The 22,856-nt window shown below is 47.0% G+C and overlaps 2 protein-coding genes across 8 annotated transcripts in view; one reads left to right on the top strand and one right to left on the bottom strand.

Moving 5' to 3' along the window:
• Positions 1 to 54: 54 nt before the first annotated feature.
• On the top strand, positions 55 to 19,384 carry TELO2 (telomere maintenance 2). Of its 3 annotated transcripts, none has more exons than XM_048961298.1 (21): positions 55 to 351; positions 675 to 952; positions 1,478 to 1,546; positions 2,116 to 2,263; positions 2,620 to 2,722; positions 3,072 to 3,140; positions 4,073 to 4,214; positions 5,428 to 5,564; positions 6,527 to 6,615; positions 7,810 to 7,923; positions 8,497 to 8,585; positions 8,878 to 8,969; positions 9,877 to 9,993; positions 10,605 to 10,676; positions 11,235 to 11,405; positions 12,085 to 12,176; positions 12,906 to 13,005; positions 13,374 to 13,438; positions 14,194 to 14,309; positions 16,608 to 16,718; positions 19,279 to 19,384. In XM_048961298.1, the coding sequence occupies exons 1-20, from the start codon at positions 56 to 58 to the stop codon at positions 16,709 to 16,711; spliced, it is 2,463 nt and encodes an 820-aa protein (XP_048817255.1). In that variant the 5' UTR covers position 55; the 3' UTR covers positions 16,712 to 16,718; positions 19,279 to 19,384. The 3 variants fall into 3 exon arrangements, with proteins under 3 accessions (XP_048817255.1, XP_048817256.1, XP_048817254.1); XM_048961299.1 differs by lacking the exon at positions 19,279 to 19,384 and adding an exon at positions 18,454 to 18,638 and having other exon boundaries at positions 7,813 to 7,923; XM_048961297.1 differs by lacking the exon at positions 19,279 to 19,384 and adding an exon at positions 18,454 to 18,638.
• IFT140 (intraflagellar transport 140) overlaps positions 16,713 to 22,856 on the bottom strand; it is an 83,720-nt gene continuing 77,576 nt past the window's right edge. For all 5 annotated transcript variants that reach the window (XM_048961296.1, XM_048961292.1, XM_048961295.1 and 2 more), the window contains 10 exons: positions 22,550 to 22,645; positions 22,053 to 22,185; positions 21,818 to 21,961; positions 21,288 to 21,416; positions 20,929 to 21,111; positions 19,780 to 19,986; positions 19,357 to 19,569; positions 19,106 to 19,272; positions 18,645 to 18,786; positions 16,713 to 18,465 (listed from right to left, as the gene is read on the bottom strand). In XM_048961296.1, the coding sequence (XP_048817253.1) occupies positions 18,262 to 18,465; positions 18,645 to 18,786; positions 19,106 to 19,272; positions 19,357 to 19,569; positions 19,780 to 19,986; positions 20,929 to 21,111; positions 21,288 to 21,416; positions 21,818 to 21,961; positions 22,053 to 22,185; positions 22,550 to 22,645 (1,618 nt within the window). In that variant the 3' untranslated portion in view covers positions 16,713 to 18,261. The remainder of the gene's footprint in view (positions 18,466 to 18,644; positions 18,787 to 19,105; positions 19,273 to 19,356; positions 19,570 to 19,779; positions 19,987 to 20,928; positions 21,112 to 21,287; positions 21,417 to 21,817; positions 21,962 to 22,052; positions 22,186 to 22,549; positions 22,646 to 22,856) is intronic.

Below are 22,856 nucleotides of genomic sequence, written 5' to 3'. Positions count from 1 at the left end.
TCTGGCACTACCATTGGTCACCACATGGCGGCCGGAAGTGGGCACGGCCTCCACCATGGCGGCCGGAAGCGGTACGATCTCCATCATGGCGGCGGCCTTGGAGAGCGCTCTGCAGGCGGCCGGGCCCGGGCTCCGTCCTGAGGCAGAGGCGGTGGGCGCCGTGCGGGCGGCCCTGGCTGCGGCGGGGGATCCAGCGGCACTCGGCGAGCGAGAGCGGGCGCGCCTCGGCGCCTTCTTGCGCAACCTGGCGGCGGGGCCGGAGGAGCCGGCCGGCCCGTGGCGGAGCCTCTTCCTGGAGGGCCCGCCCGATCTCGCCTTCAGCGCGCTGACCGACAGCCTGGCGGCCCCGCGGTCAGTGCCGCGCCTCGGGGATCGGGCAGGGGAGTGGGGGTTGAGTGGGTCTTCCCGTGGGGTCATGGAGCGGCCGTGCTGCTCGACTCGGCGGCTCGGGGTCGCCTTTAGGGGATGGCAGAATCCAGGAGCGGTTGAGCTGGGAGGAACCTCGCAGCCCCATCCCTGTCCCGGGCTGCCTGCAGCCCACCCACGGCCGGGGTCGGGGCGCCTCGGGGCGGCGGTGCCCGCAGCGGGGTTGCGGCGGTAGCAGCACGGCAGCCGCGCGCGCAGCTCCTTGCGGCGGGGCGGGGTGGGCACTCAGCGCAGCTCTCCTCCTTCAGCTCCGACTGGCGGCTGGCGGCGGTGCCCGAGGTGCTGGAGATGTTCCTGCGGCAGGGCCGCCTGTCCGCGCTCATCTGGGAGCAGTGCCAGCAGCATTCCCGACCCGGCTCGGCCGAACGGCAGGACGCGCTGCTGGGCAGGATCGTGTGTCTGCCCGACCTCGTCGGCAACAGCCTCCTGGGCCGGAGCCCCGCCGTGTTCTTCCCGCAGCATTACTTCCCTCTGCTGGGCGGCGCGGTTCTCCAGGTGCTGCACAACGTCTCTGCTTCGCTCAGAGGTGAGAATGCAGAACTGGTGCGTATAGGCGGCTCCTCTGGAGTGTTTTGTGCGTGGAGCCCTCGACTGGTGCTCGAGGTGTAAATAATGGGTGTTGTGGAGCCTTAAGTTCATCTTCTATTGTGAAGTATGTTGTGCTTTAAGAGGATAAGATACCAGGATTGAGACTGAGGCTGTTAAAAGTCCTGCTAAAAGCTGCAGCCCTGTGAACTATTAAATATCCTCATCCCTTGCCAGCTGTGAGCTAAATGAAGTGTGTGGAAGACCAGTGCAGAACCAACCGCTAATGCACTCACCGTTGTGCTGAAGCAGCACTGAGCTATTCAGTGCTCTCACTCCACCTCTGCGTGGATGATGTTGGGTTGGTTTGTACCTGAAGGCAGATGGGGGGGGTGGGGGTGGCTGAAGTCATGCCTCAAAAGAAAACTCATCTGCATTTTCAGACTTGTGGCCTGTAGGTATGTGTGTACCAGCTTTGTGTGATGCTGGTGATGATCTTGTTAAGCTTCTGTCTGTTTCATTCCAGGTGGCTTGGATTGCTCAGTCTCTTTCGTTTCACATATTCTGGGAAAGGTCTGTGTTCATGGGAGACAAAGTGAGTGTTCTACCTGACCTGGTAGCTTTGAGGTTTTATTTGTGGATCAGCACAGGCTGCTCTCTGCTTTCTGAGGCCGCTCAGCTACAGACCTGATAGATGGCGATGCTCTTCTATCATCTCATGCAAGTGTGATGTGCTCATACCTTGAAAACATGTGAGCTTTCTGCCCTTCCCCTTGCCGTTTGGGGCATAACTATTAAGTGCTCTTCTAGTGCATCTAATCCAGTAACCTGAAAGTGTGTTGTAAATACCAGCAAAAATCACTCCCCATATGTAATAATCATCTCCTATGAGTAGCCTTCAGTCTCGCTTGGCTTAGGAGTTTAAAGTCACAGTAGTTGCTGACAGGGCTTCAGGGACAAGAAGGAGAGATTGCACATCTGTTTACTGCAGTGAGGAATGCTTGCAAGTTTCTTAGGCTGCACAGTGTTCCCACCACAGAAAGAAAATAGAATTGCAGACTGTTCTGTTTCTCCGTCCATGAAGATCTTTATGCTTGCAGCTGACCTCAAGAAGCGTTGCAGTCCTTCTTCCCAGCTGATGTGTTTCTTTCTTTTCTCCTTCAGAGGAAATTCTGAGTGTTTTGATGCCCCACCTCACGGATCTCACCAAGTCTGACTGCATCTGGCGAAGAATTTGCTGGCGGTTGGTTGAGTGTGTGCCAGACCGCTGGATGGAGGCAGTGGTCCTTGGTTTTGTTCAGAGAGCGCCGGGGTAAGAACTCTGTTTTCCAGCTTTTGCTCTGCTTCAGGGAGGAACTTTGCCACAGACACTTAGGACAGATGCTGGCACACACACACGTGTGTAATCTGTTTCTTACAGTGCCATTTCCTGAGGGACCAAGGGACAAAATTGCTGGTTGTTCCCCCTCAGCTAGAACCTGCACTGCTCCCTACAGGCCTGAGCCATGGCATGCAGTGAAAAAAAACATTATTTGCAACCATTGAGTGACTCGTAACACTTAGAGGTGTTCACTTCAGTGCAAATAGCTGCTCAAAGAATCTCATGTAATGAGAGGCAGTGTGACAATCCCTCCATAGATCCCTAATGTTTTGCTGTTGTTTTGCTAGGGCAGATGTCTTGTCTAGATTGCTGGGGAATCTGGTTGTGAAAAATAAGAAAGCTCAGTTTGTCGTGACACAGAAGATGCTGCTGTTGCAGTATGGCTGCACGGTAAGGGCTCTGAGCTGAACAGCAGTGAAGCAATGCCAGTCTTTGCCATAGTGCCAATTTGTTGTTGTTGGGTTTGGTTTGATTTAGCTGAGCTCCAGGTCTAGACTGTGTCTGTTCTGTATTTGTCTGGTCTTGCTGGTACCAGTGCTGCATTCCTGTCCTGATTTGCCATATATTTCATCAGCAATTGCTTGTATTGCTTTTTTGTTCTTATTTTTTCCTTTTTTAATTAGTTTTTTTGTTTGAATGCTGTCAACCAGTCCTTCACATTGTAGTTTAACACACGTTCAGCATTGCTGGACGCTGACTTTATGCCCAGTTAAAGCAAGACCTGTGGTTTTCATTACAGACTGCAGTGCTGCAGAATCTTCTTGGCTATCTGTCCCTGGAGAGCCTTCGTCGTGCCTTACTGATCAAGGTAAGGTTAAGGCATGGCCTTGGTGAGGTGTCTGATCGGAAGGAATTCTACACTATGAATGTGTGTCCGTGTGGGGTGGGGTGTTGGAATTTCCCTAAGTCACTCTTGCTGCTGCTCGTGGCAGCAATGGCAGCCCTGGGATGCTGACTGGTGCAAAACCAACACGTTGTGCAAAACCAAAGACGTTCTGCACTGCTGATGCTTTTCATATTCACTTGGCAAATTGTCCTCCAGGTAGCAAAACTGCAAAGGTCTGGATTGTTACAGGTGCCCTTTGTCCTCCTCAGCTTCTCTCAGCTGACCTGGGTGACAGAAAGTGCTGAAGTTGGTTATGAGCCGTCTGTGTGCTGCATGCTTGATGCTTCAGAATCTCTTTTTCCCCCTTAACCTCAGTGGGGATACAGATCATTTCTCTCTCCAGTTTAGCAGTGTACCACCAGAACTTCCAGGAAGTTTGTATTTCTGGAAATCACCCTGTTTTGGTATCATTTTGATGTGTTGGGTTTTTGTTTGTTTGTTTGTTTGTTTTTTGCAGTGGTTACAAGCTCTAAAATCTAAGACCACTGGCAGCTGCTCTTTGAACATTGGACTGGAAACATTGTGTGATAGCAGATAATGTGCAGAACAATGTATTACTGTCAGAAAGCAGTATGATACTGTGTTTAAGAAAAAGAAATGTGTTTATCATTCAAAAATCTTACATTTAACAAGATATTAAAGGAAGATGGTCTGGACTTCTCAGCTGGCCAAGCACAAGACCGTTTTGGTCTCTGAAATACAAAGTTAGCACCATGGGTAGGGAGGCTGACTGCACTGAGAGGCATTAAGACCTGTGGGCCATCCTGAGGTGTCATGTGCTGTATGTCTGACACGTGGAAAAGATCTGTTCCAAGATAGTTTGGATGAACAAAGTTGTTTATACTCTGATTCAGGTGCTGCGAGAGCTGTTGGAGACCTGGGGCAGCAGCAGTGCAGTGAAACACTCTCCAGTGGAGCAGCAGCAGTACATTAGTAAGGCCATTCTTATCTGCCTTTCTCACCTGAAGGAACCCGAAATAGAGAGCTGCAGGCAAGGTGAGGTGGCAGAAGTGAGGCATGGATGTGTTTAACAGAAAGTCTGACTGGGAAGAGAGAATGATTTGTTTTGATGTGTAGGGGAACAAAACTGTCCTGTCTTCATCCTGTCAGGCCGGGTGTCCTGCTGGAATCCTTTTCCTTTAGCAATGATACAAAGTGATTCCAAGCACGGAGCTTTAAAGTGTGAAGTTGGAGATCGGTATCTTTGAACTGAAGTTCTTAGCTGAATAGTGGCCCTAGGAACCCTTAAGTTTTGTCTCAGGAAAACTTGGATTGGTTCTGGAACTGGGTGGAGGAATCAAGTGCTTAAATTGTCTTGGTGCTGGAGCGTGAGTAACACTTCAGAAGAGATGGGAGGGAAGAGCACCATGAATCAGAAGCAGTTTGGCTAGGCTCTGTCTGTGTGCATTCCTGTGTTCTGCTCCCTCAGTGTGCTCACTTGTTAGGTGAGTAGTGATAGTGTGTTACAGGCAAGGACTGTTTTGTGATTAGATAACATGTAGCAGAGTGGGGTTCTGGTCTGAAAATAAAACTTTTATTGCAAAAAAAAAGTAATATCTGTCCAATTTTTAGAGTTGCTTCTTGTCTGGCTTTGTTTTTCACTTGTTGGAAGGTTGACTTGGGACAACCTGTTCTGCCATTTCAGGCTGGAGTTCATTGTGCTTCACAAGACCTGCTACTGCCTCAAGTTTTACTGTGCTCAAGTTTTATAACCTGTTTTCTCTCTGGCAGCTGCTGAACACATAAGCTTTTCTGAGCTGACAGTAGGTCTGCCAGATAAGGATGGCAATCACAGTTCTCTCTGGGCTGAGAAATGCTGATGTTAGTTACCTGTGTCAGCTTGCCTAGGTGATGAGGGAAACTCCTGCCCCTGATTATTGCACTGGCCAGAATTTGCCATTTCCTCATGCTGTGGGTTTCACTTACCCAGTTTCAAAGCTCTAAACATGAGCTAAGGATTGAAATCTTTTCTGTTTTTTTATACCAGTGAAAAACTAAATATTCCAGATTCATAATATGTTTGTGATGTGTGCTTGTGTGCCCACAACAAAGCATGGCTTCAGTATGTTGGTGTTGAAAGGCAGTACTGCCATTGCAGGCAGAAGTCGTGGTTGCTTAGGCCCTTCTTGCCTTTCTGCCCTTTGCTGGATGACCTCTGAAGGCACACATTTGGCTCTGGCATTGTCTGCGTGCTGTCTGTGTTCTGCAGAACTTCTCACGAGCATGATGGAGGGTGTGAAGTGCCACCTGGACAGCAGCCTGCCTCAGATACGGCGCCTGGGGATGATAGTGGCCGAGAGCATCAGTTCAAAGATTAACACGGATGGGCCCGTCCTGCAGTTTCAGGTAAAGGTTATAGTGAAATTTCTCTCTGGTACGTGGGGCACAGAGGGAGTACAAGTTTAAAAGCAGGTGAGCCAGAGCGTTATCACAGAGTCATAGAATGGCCTGGGTTGCAAAGGAGCACAGTGCTCATCAGTTCCAATCCCCTGCTGTGTGCAGGTCGCCAACCAGCAGCCCAGGCTGCCCAGAGCCACATCCAGCCTGGCCTTGAATGCCTGCAGGGATGGGGCATCCACAGCCTCCTTGGGCAACCTGTGCCAGTGCCTCACCACCCTCTGGCTGAAAAACTTCCTCCTAAGATCCAACCTTCTAACACTTCTTATCTGGAAGTGAGGAGAGTCAGCGATGTTTTCCAAAAGAGAGGTTGCCCGATTACAAAAAGGAATTGCATAAAAACCAGGCGGACGGGTGAGGGTGGCCCTAGGGGCGTAATCTGATGGTTAAGCTTATGGTAAATTGTTAGTAAGTAATGGACCACTGGAAGATTGTCACATTGTGTGAGGAAACCCCAGTCTGACCTATGGGAGCTGGGAGTGGTGAGTGTGTGTTCCCTGACATGCTGGGAACGCCTGCCCTGAGATTTTCAAGATTGACATGGGGATCTTTGTCATGTTATTGCCAGTATAATGTATAAGAATTATGTGATAAAATCCCATTTGTTCAATAAAAACCTGATTCATTCTCCTTGTTGCATTGCCACTTATGAAACGTTTTGAAGATTATAAATAACACTGAGACAAGGTCTGACCAAGCACTACCATGAAATACAGGGGGGAAGATTACGCATGGCACTGATCTCTGTGCAGCTTTAATGTTACTGCTGGTAGTGATTGAAACAAAAGGGATGGCTGTGTGTTCAGCTGAGGATGATTCAGTCCCCATTTGCACACTGCAGAGGGGTCAGGTGTTGCATGCTGAGCATGTTTGTCATCTTGAGAGCAGTAACAGTTATTCTGAATGTCTAGTATGAAGAAGATGATGAAGCAAGAGAGCTGAAGTCCCTTCTGGTACAAGCTGCACCACTCAGTGTCCTCCCAGGTCTTCCAGACAATGAGTAAGACATTGCTGCTCTTCATTTCCATGTAGCAGATACAAAAAATATGCTGAGTAACAGGAAGTTTTGTCTGATTTGATTTTTTCGCTTGATAATCTTTGGGGACTGCATCTGGAAGAGATGTGTTGTTTGATTCTGAACTTTTTAATTCTCCTCATGCCTTTTTTGTCGATCGTTGTCCCTTCCAGACAAGCCCTCAATTTTTTTGTCATTCCTTGTATGTAATCAATTTTGAGCCCCTGGTCATTCTTTTTGCCTTTCTGTGTACCTTTTTTGAGCTGTACTTTAGGACCATATGTGGAATTCAAGATGTCTTTTATATTCTTACAAAGCATTGCAATGCACTGTTGTTATAACGCAATATAATTATCTTAAATTCACAACTCAAATGGTAGCATGTGTTAGAATTGCTTCTTTGACAGCTGATCGTAGTGAAACCATGCTGCAGTTTGTAGGGATTTTACGTTCCCCTGAGCAGAGTTGAATGGGCCTCTCTGTCTGCATCTGAGAGATCTTCTGTGTCCAGACCATTCATCAGTAAGAAAAATATGGGATATCTGTCAGTTGACCATTCCTGGTTCTGTGGTGCTCTTTGCTTTCGTGGCATCTGCTGTAGCTCTTGAAGCACTTATTCTTAACAGCAGATAAATCAGTCACTTGATGTTATTAGCAAATGAAGCTGTCCAGCACTTCAGTGAATTACAGAAGATGTAAAGCTCCTGTTTCAGTGGTGTAGTCAGCACTGACAGCTGCTTAGGCAGCATTTGAGAAGTAGAGAGATTAAAGGACATACCAAAGTCCAAAGAAATACTTTACTGCACTTGTCTCCTTAGGAGAGGTTTGAGATCCTAGCTCTCCACTTGGTCAGTGTCACTGATGGTCTCCAGACCAGTGTGATCCACCTACCACAGACGAGTCTTTCCTTAGCAATCCTAGGTACAACTTAGCAGAGGGAGAATGCAGCAAATGAGCTAACTCAGGTTCTGTTTTCTATTACATTTCAGCTGTGAGATTCTGTTTCTCCCCTCACCGCGTTCTCTGCCTCAGGACTTTGTTCCTTGTGTGGGTGGGACAACACAGAAACGAGAATTTGTCATACTATTGAGGCAGTGGGGCTGTGATGGAGCTGGGAGCTTTTTGCTTGTGAATGCAGACTGTTACCTTATTGGTTTTATTGTTTCTCATTGCTTTCAGCAGGAATGAGAATGCAGATGCTGCACTGCCACCAGTATTGGAAAGTAATGGGAAATCACCTACAGCAGCGACTCATGTGATGCCAGATGAGGAGTCAGATGCTGAGCTTGACAGGTGTGAGTCAAGAAACTGGTAGGAAATGGAAAAGAAATAGTAGGTTCTTAAAAGCAGCCTTGGAGAGGAGGGAGCAAATTTTGTTCTTTCTGACCAGAATGAGGGAGCAGACCTTGTTCAGCTGAATGGTGTTCTGCAGAGTAAGACATCATGTAGGAAACTGTATGCAAGAACATTTGTCAATAACTGGAGCAAAGCCACTGTCAGGCACAACCATTGTATTCATTGTTTGATTGACTGATGAGACATTTCTTGGATTTACTGATATATGTACTCATTAGTGGACCTGCTTATCCTGGCTTTTTACAAATATCATATAAAGAAATCTCAAGAATCAGCTTCATGCCTCTGGGTCTCCTGACCCCTGCCTACACTTGGCCAGATCTGCTTACAGAGTCATTCTTACAACTTCCCAGGGAGCTCCTTTAGCGTGGGCTGCAGCCATGCTGCTCTGCATTGCAGTAGTAGTGGTGTAACAGTGGTGTTTGTGCTGCTTCTTTACTTCCTTGAGGTCAGCTGGGCAAAGAATAGCCTTCCCCTGTGGGCTAACTCCTGCCCTTGTTTTGTTTACAGTGATGATGACCTGACGCCTTACGACATGTCAGAGGATAAAGAACTGAAGAAGACAAAGGCTCCAGTGTATATTCGAGACTGTATTGAAGGTGTGAGATGTTGGGATGAGTCTTCATCTTTTCTGACTGTTTTGGGGAGAGCGGTCTCGTTCGGTTGTTTTTATCGGAGCTAATGCAGAGAAGCTGTATTTTTTCAGTTATCTGGGCTCAAGTGCTGAACTGTCATTCATAAAGAGCTGCAGTCCAGCTCTTAATGCTGGTTGTGTGCTGGGTCAGCTGTGCCTTCTTGTAAGAAGACAAACTGCTGGCAGAGGAAAATTAGGGCATGTACCTGAGCAGAGCCGTTCTGTTAATATCTTGCCTGCCTTCTGTTTGCCTTCAGTCCTGACAGGTTCTGAAGATCTGGACAAGTGGGAAGAAGCTGTCAAGGCTCTTGAGAGCTTGGTTCGGAAGAATCCAGCGGCAGCAAGAGAGGTGAAGCAGTGTGAGCTAACAGTGAGCAGTGGGCTCTGGTGCTGGGCGATCCCTTTGGCCTTGTGAGGAGATCAGTCTTCCCAGCAGAGCAACCCACTGAGCTAATGTCTGAATTTTGAGCTTGGGAAGGGAAATAGAAGGAAATAGTTGCTTTTGAGCTGAGGCTACAGAGCACAAAGAAGTAGGCAGGAGTGAAGGCAGCAGAGTGGCACTGAGCAGCTCCAGCACTGAAAAAGAAATGTGTTTGCAAGTAGACCTTGCCAGTCACTTGGGCAGCAGGGCAATTTCCATGCTTTGTGCTGGGCAGAAAAAGCTTTGGAAAGGCAACACGTAGAGCTGCCATGAATCCCACAGATAAAATAATTTTAATTTTGGATGTAATTGACATTGAATTGAAATTGAATAATTGTTATTTCCCAACAAAAATGAAATAAAATCAAATGGACTTCCTGTCTTTGCTTGTACAAATGTAGCTCCTTAACAAGGGAGCAGGTGGGTTGTGTTATCAAGATTAAAAGCCTGAGTGAAGGGAGCTTAGGTCAAAGATGCTGCTGTGATGACTGCTCACAGCGACGTGGCAGGGAACACCTAAAGGTGGGATTTGATTCAGGAACTGTAGGGTCAGGTCTTCCTGTCTCACGATGTTAGCATTTGTCTAAAAAGCCAAAGTGAAAAATGAACGTGGATGGAGAAATCAGCTGAGGGTTTTGTTCTGTGTTTTGAGAAATCCATCTTGATGATGTTTATCTTAATGTGTTGTTTCTCCCTCGTGAGTAAAGGACATGTTGTTACCTGTATTGTTCCCTCTGTGCTACAGCATTAGAAGTGGAAGGTGGATGGGACTCTGTAAAACCTGTGAGAAGCATAACCTGCAGTGGCATGATTCCTGTTGTCTTATTTTGAGCAGGTTAGCGTGGAGCTGGCAAAAATACTGTTGCATCTGGAGGAGAAGACCTGCCTGGAAGGCTTTGCAGAGCTCCGTCAGAAGGCACAAGTAGCTGTTTTAACCACTGATCCAATACCTGTTAGTCTCTCTTACTGCTTCCTTTTTTCCAGTTGAGGCACTGGCAAAAATTTAAGGAGGTGAAGTCTCTGGCTGGTTTGGTAATGGCAGCTTCAGAGCGTGAAGAGCTGGTTCAAATCTGGCAGTGCCTCAGAGATGGGCTGGGCACGGAAGGATCTGGAATGGATAACAAACAACAGGAAAGCAGAAGCTTGTTCAAGAGCTGTAACAGGCTGAAGGACATGATTTTGTGTGTATGGGTGTACCTGATGAGACAAGTTAGATAAGGATTCCTGCACTAAAGGAAGATGGCTTTATGTAGGAGCAAGCTGAGGCACACTGGCAGCCTGCTGTTTGTAATCAGCTGCCATGACAGCTGTTTGAAAACCTCTGCATAGGGGGAGAGAAGAATAGCAAAGTCCTGTTTGTTGTTCACTTCCTCTGGGAGAATCTAGAATTGGAAGTATTTGATTTCCCCTGTTCATAGAGTGCTCTTCTTCCCCAAGCTCAGAGTCTTGTTGTTAGCTGACAGGAAACTGAACATTGCCTCAAATGGAGAGTTTAGAATGTTTGGAATGAGTAGAAAGGCTGTTTACAGACTGGGCTCACTGCTCCTTGATTTTTCTGCACAGGTAGCACAGTACTTGACCTCCCAGTTCTACTCTCTGAACTACAGCCTTCGTCAGCGCATGGATATTCTCGATGTAAGCGCTCTTCTCTTCGCTTCCCACTTCTCTTATGTCTTTGTTGCACCAGTGCAGTGTCCCTAAGATGCAATGGGGACCCTTTTTCCTTGTAGGAGAGGTGAGAAGGAAGCAGAGGCATGAGAATCTCTTAGTTATATTTGAGCCTGCCATTCTTCTCTTGCTCTTAATTCTGTTGCATTTGAATTAAGCAGCAGTTGTTGCCCACACAATGAAAAATGTGTGATGATCTTTTGCCATAAAGCAGCCATTTTCTCCTGATGTGTCATCATTCTGGGATCTCTTTGCTTTTTGCAAGCCAGCAGTCTGCCTGTGCCTCTTTCTGTGTCAGGGTTACAGAGTCTGAACAGGGGGCTGCTGTTCTGTTTCAGGGCAGTGACTGCTTGCACCATTACCTCAGAGTCCATTCACTGGGTTTCAATTGCTTGCCTTGCAGTTCTTAATTCTAAACTTGTGTCTTTCTGCCTTGCTGTTCCCGTTGTTTTGGGTGCATTCAACTTGTTTCCTCAGTACAGATTATCTCTATTTTAACACCATCCCCCCTTCTTTTTCATCTAGGTGCTGGTTTTAGCAGCTCAGGAACTGTCCTGTGCCAAAGGCCACGGGAAGACCAAACATTCTGGTGCCCAAAACCCTCGTATCCAGCTCCTTCCTGAGAGTGGCAGCTCCAAGGACTGGAGAAGAATTGTTGATGAGAGAATCAAAAGCAAGACGAGGAGGTTTGCTAAGGTGAGGCCACGGCAGCAACAAATGTCAAATCCAGCAGAAACAAGGACAGGAGGGGTTGCTGTAGTTTTATCTGGAGAGAGCAAAATAGACGTGAAATTGAGCCCAGTCCAAAGGCAGGACTGGATTACTTAAAATGTCAGTTTCACTTCAGTGTTTTGTTAAATTTTTTTCAGTACCAAATCCTGTAGTCCTCTCCCAGGAGGAGAATGAAAGTAAATCTTGGTCTCCTTGTCTCGCATTGAAGGATAGCTCTGGCCATTCTTTGCATGTTCTGAGCTTGTCTGGCCACTGCAGGGAGCTGTGGCTGCACCTCAGAGAGCATCCTCCTTCAGTGCAGCTGCATCTGCAGTGGACAGTCTCAGACTTCCTCTCTTTTGCAGGGAGATAAGTTATTGCCAGTTTCCCAGGTCCTGTGACTCCCCAATGGTTCATCCCAGAGGATTGCTTTCCAAAACTCTCTTCTTGTTTTTTATATGTAACCCAGCAGTACTGAGGTATATTTTAGTGAAACATTTGGACGTGTGAGAGGATCTGAAGTGGAGAGTGAGTTGACTGGCCTGGAAGCTAGCAGCCATAGGTGTTCAAGTAAGCAATAGCTGGCAGTGGGATGGCTGCAATAGATGAATGTAGAACTATGGGTGCTGCATCTTGTGTCTAAGTTTATTTTTCCTTTGGACAGGGGCAGTCTCAAGTGGAACAGCCTTCGCATCCAAATGAGTTCAATTCTCTTGCTGGACACTTCTTTTTTCCGTTGATCCAGAACTTTGACAGGTGAGTGAACACCTTGGGATGTGAACTTGACAGCTTGAGAGTGAATCTCTTGCTTGTTCCGCTTGTCTCAGAGCAGCAGAATAGAGCCCAGAGGTTATGTGGGAGTCTTGTGACACCACACTGATGCCTGGCTCGTGGATAAAACACACTGAGGAAGATTTTCTGCTCTCCACTTATCCAATGAAGTTTTCTTGGATGGAAATATGTGAGACCCTGCAGTAAGCGAATGCATTACTAAGCACAGCCTGTCAGCAGGTCCACAGGGTGATGATTTTCGCAGCATCCAACAGCACTTTGGCTGGTTCATACAAAGCCACAGAACTCAGGCTGCCCTCTTTAACAGAAATTAACTGCATCATGTTAGAGGACACGGGTTATTGTCAATCACTCAAGTCTTTGTTTACCAAAGGAAGGGTCAGTAATTGATTCCACTGGAATCAAGATTCTTGTACTATCTGTCTTTATGGTTTGTTTCTAGGATGGCAGCAATGCTAGCTTTGGCATGCAGTTCTTTCAAACAAAGCTAGGCTGCTGGTCAAGCAAGTGATCCTCACTGGAGAGGATGTTTCTGGTCTGGGAGCAAGCAGCTGTGGTCTGTATTGGAGTCTGTGAAGTGACTGCTGTTTTAGGAAGTCAGATTTGCGCGTGACCGTTTGCTCTTCACAACCACCCCAACCATTCCAGAGATCATCCCTGTCACTGGTTCAGAACTGTGTCTTGCACTTGCAGACCTTTGTCAACGTTTGATCTCCTGGGGGAAGATCACTTTGTCCTTGGAAGACTGGTCCACACTTTAGCAGTCCTGATGTACCTGGCTGTCAACACCATGGTAAGGAAGGCTGTGTGGAGTGAGTTCCAGCCTGGGAGCTCAGAGGTGCTGTTGGACACAGCAGTGGGCTCTGAGGCCTGCAGTGAGTTTGGGTCACGTGCTGAGGAGTCCTTAAAGGGCTGAGAAAAGATGATCAGAAAGGAGGTGTGGGATTCAGGCAGCCCTGCACTTCCTTCTGCTGCTTCTGGTAGTTTTTCTTTCAATTTCTATGGGAAGTTGGGTACATCAGTTCTTCTGACTGCCTCAGTTTTCTCTTCTGTAAAATAATTGTTAACCCTGACATTCACAGCAGTGCGCATCGAGATCCAGTCCTTTGAAGTGATGTGAGTGTGAAGGTATTCAGCGTTTGTCATAATCCTGTTTTACAGGCAGTTACTGCAATGGGAAAGGCACTGCTGGAGTTTGTTTGGGCTCTGCGTTTCCACACTGACTCGTGAGTTGTAGCTGTGTGCATTTGTTTCTAAAGATCCCCTGTGCTGGCCAGCCACAGCCTGTCCTTGTCCTTGTCCAGCACCTGGCTGGGAATGCCAGTGACTTCCCCAGTTCTTCTCAACGCTGACCTCTGGCCTTGTGCTCCTTTGAGCATTGCTAGAGTGTGTAATGAAATCATGGCTTTGATGTCAAACAAACAGGTACTAGCTGGTGTCTTCTAGTGTGGAGGTACAATCATTACCTATAAAAAACAGGGCACGTTCCTCCAACTATCCTTGTAATGTTTTCAACTGAATAAGCTCAGAGAACTTTAGATGCAGCTCCAGCATTCAACTTGAAAGGAAATTAACACGTAGCTAAAATGCTGGAAACACACAAGTTCTGTTTTCAACTCAGAGTTTTCCAGGTCTCTGTGTTCTGCTATGCACACTGAGCCCATGTGTGGGAGAGGCTCTGTATGTGAGTGGCATGCCAGCTGATACATAATTACACTCCTAATTAGTAGGAAGGTGGCAATGGTTATCATAAGAGGTCTGGATGAGGAGCTATGAGATACGGTTTAGTGGCCTGTGGTAGCAGTGGTAGTGGGAGGATGGTTGGAATAGATGATCTTGTAGGTCCTTTCCAACCTTGTGATTCTATGATTCTATAATCACAAATAGTGGAAACTGGAGAAGCCTTAAGGTGAGCCATAAGAAGCAACTCAAGGTAGAGCAGGAAGCTGCAGGTTCTGACTGGTTTGCCTCTCTCCAACAGGTACGTGCGGCAGGGGCTGCTGTCCTGTGTCTCCTCCATACTCCTCAGTGTCCCTGCAGAGCATCTTCTGCAAGATGTGACAGAGGAACTTCTGGAGGCTCGGTCCTGGCTGGAAGGTGAGACGTGATGGGGAATGTCAGTGTTTTTCTGGTTTGCATCTCTTTAAGAGTGGCTGCAGCAGTAGTGTGCTTGTGTTGTGCACCACACTGGTGTGACAAACATATACCCACTGCTCGCCTTGAAGTCTGGGGCAGGTGGGAGAGCACATCGTGTGCTGTAGAGACGTATTGTAGAGGTCTCTAAAGCACAAGCTGAGAGGTGTGTGAGGCATCTCAAAGTGCAGCTGTCCTCACGCTTTAGAACAGTTGCCAAACAAATATCCTAGAATATGCTGTGCACCCCCTTCTCTGCCTAAGCCTCCAAGCACTCTTCTCATGAAGCTGCAGAACGCTGTCGCGTTGCACCTTGCATCCAGGCAGTGACATACAAGGCTTATGTGGCTGTGTTATGCTGTGTGCACGTTCTATAGGAGGAGGAAGAGCCCCATCTCCTGACATCCTATTGCTGAAGGAAGTAACAGCCTGTGAAAGAGAGCAGCTTGTGCTGAACAATGTGTGCAAACTCCAATTTTTATGAGTAGTGCACAGCTAGAACTGCACAAGGGCATGGTTGCGTACTGCAGCATGCTGCAGGCACAAGAGGAAATGATGCTGTGTGGTCTGTGCTCCTGGAGCCTGCACTGTTCTGTGTGGCCCTTGTGTGACTCCCTGGGTTGGTTTCCTTCACCATTGCCCCTCTTGGTGAGCTGGCTTTCCCCAGGGAGCAGGCAGGAAGCAGCACTGACACAGGCGGCCTCTGATCCTCACAGGTTGCAGAGCTCTGTGGCCTTTAACAGAAAGAGAGCTGCCTTGTGGGGCCAAAAGCTTTACTTTCCCCATGACATGGTGTGCTCTGAAGAATCTGCTCGTCTCAGCTGTTAACCACTGCTATCACCAAGTAAAGCCTTTCCAGGGATGCTGTGGCTCTCTTTTCAGAATGAGGGGTGTGTGTAGTCTGGTTTTAATGAGTTGGAAGGAGGAGAACAGGGTTAGCAGCATTTTTCTGTGCCTGTAGGAAGTGTAACAGGCTTTTCTTGTGGTGCTGTTGCCTGGAAATTGTGCGATAGCTCCTGGTGGGAACATGTAAGCTCCCATGATGTATTTAGAAACCTTTAAGAACACAACTCTGCTCCATGTGTAGCCAGGTGTCGTTTAAGTGCCACTTAAAACTTGTGTCCTTATGGAGCTTCTTCCTGAAACACAAGTTCTTGAGCTGTGGCTTTGCTCTGGAGGTCCCTTCCAACCCCTACAATTCTGTGATTCTGTGATTGTTGGTAAAAGGTCTCTCCCTGGGAGGTTCTGGGCTCCTCCTTGCTGCTCCTGCAGATGAGGTCAGGCATTAGAGACCTGCCTTTGTGACAGTCAGGTCTGAGGGGAATACCTGAGCGTTTCTAGGAAACTACTCCTTCAAAGGCAGCTGCTGAGGAATTGAGGGAATTCCCCCCCCCCCCCCCCCCCCCCTCCCAGCCTTGCAAGTGCTGTGGAGCTGCCATGGGTAAATTTATTCGATGAAATGAGCTGAGTGTATCTTAGTACCCCCTAAGTGGCAGCAATTCAAGGTCTGTGCTCGTGGAATTAGAAGCAGTGCCAATGTCAGTCTCTTAGCTTATGAGCTCGCAGTAAGCTGTCTTGTAGCCTTCCCGTTTTCTCCTTCTGTAGAGGGAGGGTGGAAACACTGCAGTGAGGCTCTCCGTGAGGTTATAAATAGTTCTGCTCAATCTGAATGAGTCATGTGTTTGGGCTGACAGTGCTGGGCTCTGAGCACACTGCTTGTGCGTACAGGATATCCTTGCACAGGCTCTCTGCTCTTCCAGGCTCCCCCTGCTCAGACATCCTGCGTGCATCCTGGTTTGTGCTTTGCAGGCTCGGTAAGGGCCCCTGAAATAACAGCTGCTTGAAGCAGCTTCGTCCCCTCCCTTTCATTCTCCATAAAACATAAAAAATGTACTAGTTTAGCAGAAGACCAGCAGAAGGAAAATTATGTTAAAGAAGCAGGCATGGAAGTTCCTTATCCCCAGTTCAAGAGTGCTGTAACTACATTTCAGGAGGAAGCACTGAGCTGTCGTGTAGAATTGCAGAATGGAGACTTTAGGCTTCTGAATCAGTATATTTTTAACTGCAGACTGTATTCATGCTAGAGGATGGGCTACAGAATGGTTCCGGATAGCTCAAGGGGAGAAGTGTGAATTCTGGCATGGCAGATGTTTTGCTGTTGCCTTTAGGGCCGTGATGGTCAGTGTAACATTACAGACAGGCTGGGTGAAGAGCAGTGTTTTAGTCCATTTTCCAACTTAGCCTCGGCATGTTCTTTTACAGATGTGGTAGAGAAAGATCCGGATGGGGACTGCAGGAGGTTGGCCTTGCAGAACTTGCTACTAATGGAGAACATGAAGAAGAAACTGGAAACTGCCCCGTCCTAGCTGAAGGGTAAAAGAAATGACCTTAACCTCATCCTCTTGCCAGCTGGACTTGTGTAGGCACTGCTGGGGCCTCTTCAGCAGTCACCTGGCTGGAGAAGAGGAAGAAGGGGGAAGGGCGCAGTGCTGTAAGCCAGCAAACCTGACTTGACATCTGGACTTTGTAGTGGAGGCCAACTTAGTGAGCTATTGCTATCCGGTACGGGGTGTACAGATGCAGGAAGGCAGGCGAGCGCTGCCATCCTCCCCTCGCCCCCAGCCCCCACCCCAGCTATTTATAACCTTGGCAGGTTTGAATGCTCTGCTAAAAATACAGGGAAGATCTCATAGCAGACTTCTTGTCAGAAAAACAGGAGGGCTGGAAGCAGCCACTTACCTCGCAGGGCTGTCTGTGACACCCCCTGACAAAGGCTCCCATCCTCTGGCAGCATTGGAGGGCTGCTGCTTCAAGGGGGAGGTGGTGTAGGGGATGACCCTGAGAGATGGAAGCACTGAATCGCTGCAGCAAAGTTCTGAAATGAATTGCCAGGGCTTAAAGGTTTGAGTTAGAGCTGCACTGGGGTGAGTAAGGAACAAAGTGATTCTTTCTGTATAATACACAGACAGACAGGAGATTCTTCTGAAGTAACTGAGGACCAGATTCTGATCTTAAAATGTTCCTTCACCTTTCTTGTCTGAGTGCATACAATTCAAGGCTTTCCTGGTCACACCAAAATTTGGCACAAAGTCATCAAAAAAAAATCACTGCAAACAGAAGGGCTCATTAATCTGACAGTTCTGTGCGTGACGCTTTCATGGGGCACCATAAGACACTGAAAGCTCAGTGAGCCCTTGGTTATTGATGTTGGCTTTATGTTCCATGCATGCCTGTGGTCCCGTTTGTGCCAGAAAGAAACTTCCATTCTAAAATCTGACATGCACAGAGCAGTGAGAGGCTTTGCTGGCTGCAGGTGACCCTGCTCAGAGACAGGTGGGGTGTGGGACCAGATGACGTCTAGGGCTCCCTTACAAACTCAACCACTCTACAATTCAGAGGCTTCAACTCCAGCTTTCTTGTAAACCACAGCTCCAGCCTGGATGAGCCTATAATATTGAAATAAAGCTTTGAGGTGAGGAGAGCGTGCAGTAGAAGGGCAGTGGTTTGACTTCTGCCCAAGCTCCTGGCCACGTGGAACTGAGATTGTTTTCAGAAGTTTGCTAAGGAAAGAGAAGTATGTTGGCACCTGTACCTGAGAATTTGGCCAGCTCACAATTTTTCACCTTACTTCCTCCTCAAACAAGGCCTGAGCTTGCAATATGCAGCTCTCTTTTAAAATTTTTCTTTATTAAAATACAAAAACTAGATTCATACCAGGCTAGGTACAGTCTGCTTTTTGTACGTAGTGTTTAAAATAATCCATCACTGTTGATTACAGAGTCAAGCAGAAAAAAAATAAATTTCTTGGTAATAATCAAAAGAGTCTGCTGCAGCAGTTGCTGACTGATCTGTGACCCCTAAAGACTACAGAATAAACGATGCAGTGCTCGGCCTTGGTGCTGCTAACTGTGAGGTGTCAGGGCCCTTCCACTTCATCAGCCACTTCTTCTTCCACATCCTTGTTCTCTGTGCTGCTGTGCTGACTCTGCTCTGGAAGCAAGGCTTGGCTGATGGGAATTCCTGCTCCTCGGTGAACCGCCTCAATCGTCTGCTGCTTGACATAGTAAGCCAGGTTTGTGCATGGAATTCTTTTCCGCATCTGTTCCAGGTACTGGTAAGCCTAGAGGAAAGCACAGAAATCACTGTTAGAGGGAGGAGGGTGCGCTGCTTCTACAGCTCCCAGCAAAAAGGTGAAAAGCATCCATCCTCAGAGCCTGGCTGAGGAGCTCTTCAGTTGACAAAATGTGCTGGTGTACAAGTTTGGGCTCTTCAGCGTGTGAGAGCTGAAAATTAACTTACCACATGGAATTCCTCCACTTGTAAATAATGTTCAACCAGAAATCCCAGGACATCGCCCTGCCGGATGGTGTCGTCAAGATCTTGTTCAGCCAGGAGAAGTTCGCACTGTCTGACAGCTTCTTTGGGATCCTCAGAGTAAACCCTAGCAAAAGAGCAAACAGAAAAATCGTGTGGGGGAGGACTTTCAGCTTGCCACGTGAAGCACGGGAAAGATTTTTGTACTGTGCATTTGATAATCATCCAACCAAAGATGGCTGTGGTTCTCCAGGTCAACAGTTACTCATATTTCTGGTTATACTTTGGTCTCGAATGCCAACATAGCTTTTAAAATCACCTCTGGTTCCCTGCTACAACTACTTATAGAAGTGTGTCTTCTGCAAATGATTTATTGAATTGTGAGTGTTTTCCTCTTGCATGATACTTTTGTCATTAGTCTACATGCTCCAAACACAGCAACTCACCTCCGAGCGTGGATGAATCGCTTTATCAGAGCCATCTTGCTTTGCAAATGTGCTAGCTTGCTTTCCTGTTCCAGAGGGCTTTTGGTCTTTGCTTTTGAAAGACATTTATATGCTTCTGTCAGTGCTCCCTGTGCTTTCTCATAGTTCTGATACTCATCAATTTCCACCTGCAGGAAGGGAGATTCAGATGAGGCTCTTACTGCACAGCTAACAACCTAAACACCTTGAAGAATGACAGAAGCTGGGTGTACCTGAGCACACACATCGTAAAATCCTGCCAACAGATCCAGGGCCCTCCCTTTGGTGTAGAAGCTGATGATGTTCTTCATAATCTCTGGGTCCTTACGCCAATCCAGTGACTGCAAATAGTTGGCTGCCATGATGTAAATCTCTCTCTGTCTAGAGACTCCCGCAAAGAAGACAATTTTCTCTGTGTCTCCAGATCTCAGCAGTGCCTTCATAGCCTAACAATGGATGGGGGTGGGAGGGCAGAGAGAGCAAATAGAATACAAAAATCAAATACAAAAATCAAACAGTGCTAAAATGATTGGGAAGCCTCCTCTGGACAGCCTACTGACTGTTCCAAGACCTACCTCTCAAATCACTCTTGTAAAACTGTACAAAGGTGAGAGGCTCAGCCTCCTCAGCTGTTTTTTCTACCTGTCCCAACTGACCTTTAACTTATTTCCAGCTTGTGTGTACTTCTTGGTTGCCATGTGGTAATTGCCTTGTCTCATGCAGCAGTCTGCAATTTGCTCCAAGAGTTCTCTGCGGGACTCCTCAGAGAGGTCCTTGGAGTCCTTAGAGACCGTCATCCGCTCAGCCATCTCCTCTGTGATGGTCAGGTTCTGCTTCAGGCACAGCTGCAGAGCTTCGTGGTACTAATGGAAATGAGAAAGCAGTGAGCTGCTGCAAGCACTGCAGTGTGATTTCATGCTGTCTGTGGTGTCACTTTTAGAAATCAGCTGTATGAAGGCACAAATGCAAGCAGATGATTCTCTAATTAGAACACTTGTGCAAAGTGTCCTAACAGCAACTCAAATTCAAGCATACACTCCCATTTTTTCTGTAAGAACATGATTTCTCATCTCTTTTCTCAGAGGACATCATTAAGTGGCAGAAAAGATTTATCTATTTTTTCTTTGAGTGTGATGCTACCAGAGACATCTGAGTCAGATTTGTTTGGTGTGGTTGATTACGTGGAGGTTTTTCAGCAAATACAAATAAAAGGATACAGGTACTTTGAAGTATTTCATCAAATGTTTTCTTACTTCAAATACAGAAACAAAGGAATAGGATACACCACAGCTATTTCCTTTTAAGCCAGAAAAGAGCTACTGTGCCCTTGCTAACTATGGGAGAAAGTGAGTCACAGCAAATTGATAATTGGGACTCAGAATTTTGGTAAGGCTGAGCTGCCAGCACAAGAAGGAGGGCGATGACTTCAGGTGAGAAATGAAGCACTGTAACTACATTTGGTGGGACAGAAACCACTGGTTTTTATTTATTTGTTTATTTTTGACTGCTAATAATATAATTCCTCCATCTCCAAATATATTTAGACAGTAGGATTTCTTTTTTCTCCAAGAATGCAAAGTCTGTGCAGGTGCCAGAAATAAGACAGAGCCAGGGGTTTATCCATTTCTGCACCTGAGGCAGTGGGCTGCCACCCTGTGACTCAGCAGTCTGAAAAGAAACCTTAAAGCTTACAAATGTTTTTGTGTAGGAGCTTATGAATAAAGAGAGACGTGAGTGCATGCATGTGCACACCTCTTGTGCTCCTCTCCATCGGTGCACAGAGGGAGCAGGAAGGCAGAGCTTACCTTTTTGGCTGTGAGCAGCAATTCCACTGCCTTCTCATACTGAGCATGTTCAATAAAAAAATCAGAACAGCGAGCCAGCAGAGCTGGGTCTGACTTCTCATCAAGGTCTTCAGCAATTAGCTGTAAGGCTCCAAACTGCTGCGTGGCAAAGGCTAACTCCAGTGCTTTGGAGAAATGTCCTGCCTGTAAAATTAAGGACGAGACTTTGGGGACTGGAATAAGCATTGCAGAATTAATTTACCAGATACCCTAGTGTGGATTAACAGAGTGTTAGTGTGAAGAAATGACTGATAATTGTACATAATCAAATCACGCAGCGTCAGTTTAATGTCTGGTATTCTTACTAAGGAGTCATTTACCTTGTGGTACAACATCACAGCTCTGTCCATTTGCTCCCCCTTCTCCTCATAATAGCAGGCTGCCTCTATCATGTCTTCTGGAGAGCTCAGGAGAGCCAGGTTCATCAGTTGATCATCTAAATTGTTCTCCTGGTCAAAAGCAAAGATTTGGGTCTCAGTAAGCAGCAAACTGACTTCACGAGCCTGCCTCCTTTCAAGCTTCCAGCTTTGTGCTGTCACATAGCAGCCCATCAACCACCTTCTATGGAAAACCCATACCAACTCCAATGGCTTTGAGCTGCAACAATCATAGCTTGTTTTAGACAGTTTTCTGTTGACATGTAGGACAAGAAAACACTCAGTCCCACACAACCCTTTGTAATGATGTCCTTGTAGAAGATGCAGGCAGAAACGGGGACCGTCTTCATGAACAAGCAATATCTCACAAGAGAGAATGAGAACAGATCTCCTGTACCACTTTCACTCTGTACACTACCTAAGGGCAGAATCCTACTTCAGGTTTGGACATAACAGTGTGTGTCCTTCCATACCTTACACAGGCGAATGGCATTGTTAAATGCCTGGGCCCTGGTGTAGAAGTGCACAGCCTGCTTGATTTCATCCTGGCTCTCATACTGGCGGGCCAAGTGGTATGAAGCCGCCCAATTTCCTGTTTCATTTGCTATTTCAGCAGCCTGGAAAGGAAATCACATATCTTTATGCTGTGACCATACTCATCCTAGGAATGAGAATTCTCCGGGAACAAATTGCAGCAGGCTGCTTTACCTTCTGAATGTTGCCCTGAAAGCAGTGGACACGGACTAGGGAAAAATAATCCTGAGCCAGTGCGTAGTATTTTAATGCAGATTCCAAATCTGATTGGCTCTCCAGGTACTGTGCCCACCATTTCCACAGGCTCCTAGAAAAACAACATTGATAAGTATTAACTGCAGTAACCAGAATTGCCAGAGAATGCATTTCTCAGCCCTGGAGATCTTGAACTCAAGACCAGATTTATTTTCTTGGAATGCAGATAGGTTTTACCTAAACACAAGGGTGATATTCAAAGATCTGCACTATGAGGGAGCTCAACCTAAACATCCAGTGTGGCAGTTTTGAGTGAAATGTGCCATGATCCTGAAAAGCCAAGGGAGGATCAAAAGGCATTAAGCAGATGTTGAACTCACAGAGGAGAGGATCCCTACTTCTTCCCTGCTCTCCTCACAGACTGTATTTCAGACCCAAAAGTCCCACTCAGGAGAAGGAATGAGCACAGCACTGACTTGTCTTTCATCTTGTTGACGTAGTTCTCCAATGCCTGCAGGTCTTCAGAGAGCATTCGGGGCACCTCGAACCTGTGTGTGTCTGACTTCTCATAGCTGTGGGCAAAAAGAACATATCAGATGTGAAATGACTGACTGAAATCTCACTTCCTTGTCTAAAAAATCCACTTCATGGTTTGTGTTTTTTGAGAGCTACCAAGTTGCAACCTCGATAACAGTGCTCCATGTGTTTCCTCTAAGATTATGAGCAATCAGCCAGAACTACCAAAAACTCTTAAGACCACAGAGGCAATGAGATCATAGAGTT

This window comes from Lagopus muta, chromosome 15 (assembly GCF_023343835.1).
Source record: "Lagopus muta isolate bLagMut1 chromosome 15, bLagMut1 primary, whole genome shotgun sequence".
NCBI lineage: Eukaryota > Metazoa > Chordata > Aves > Galliformes > Phasianidae > Lagopus > Lagopus muta.
Note: the sequence above shows the minus strand (reverse complement) of the source record. Positions and strands in the feature narration are given on the sequence as shown.

Bases quoted from the DNA above. Each gene is read 5' to 3' on its own strand.
- TELO2 (XM_048961298.1), top strand. From the start codon at position 56: ATGGCGGCCGGAAGCGGTACGATCTCCATCATGGCGGCGGCCTTGGAG. The intron at 11,406-12,084 runs GTGAGGCCACGG...TCCTTTGGACAG, and splicing joins AGACGAGGAGGTTTGCTAAG to GGGCAGTCTCAAGTGGAACA. The intron at 14,310-16,607 runs GTGAGACGTGAT...GTTCTTTTACAG, and splicing joins GGCTCGGTCCTGGCTGGAAG to ATGTGGTAGAGAAAGATCCG.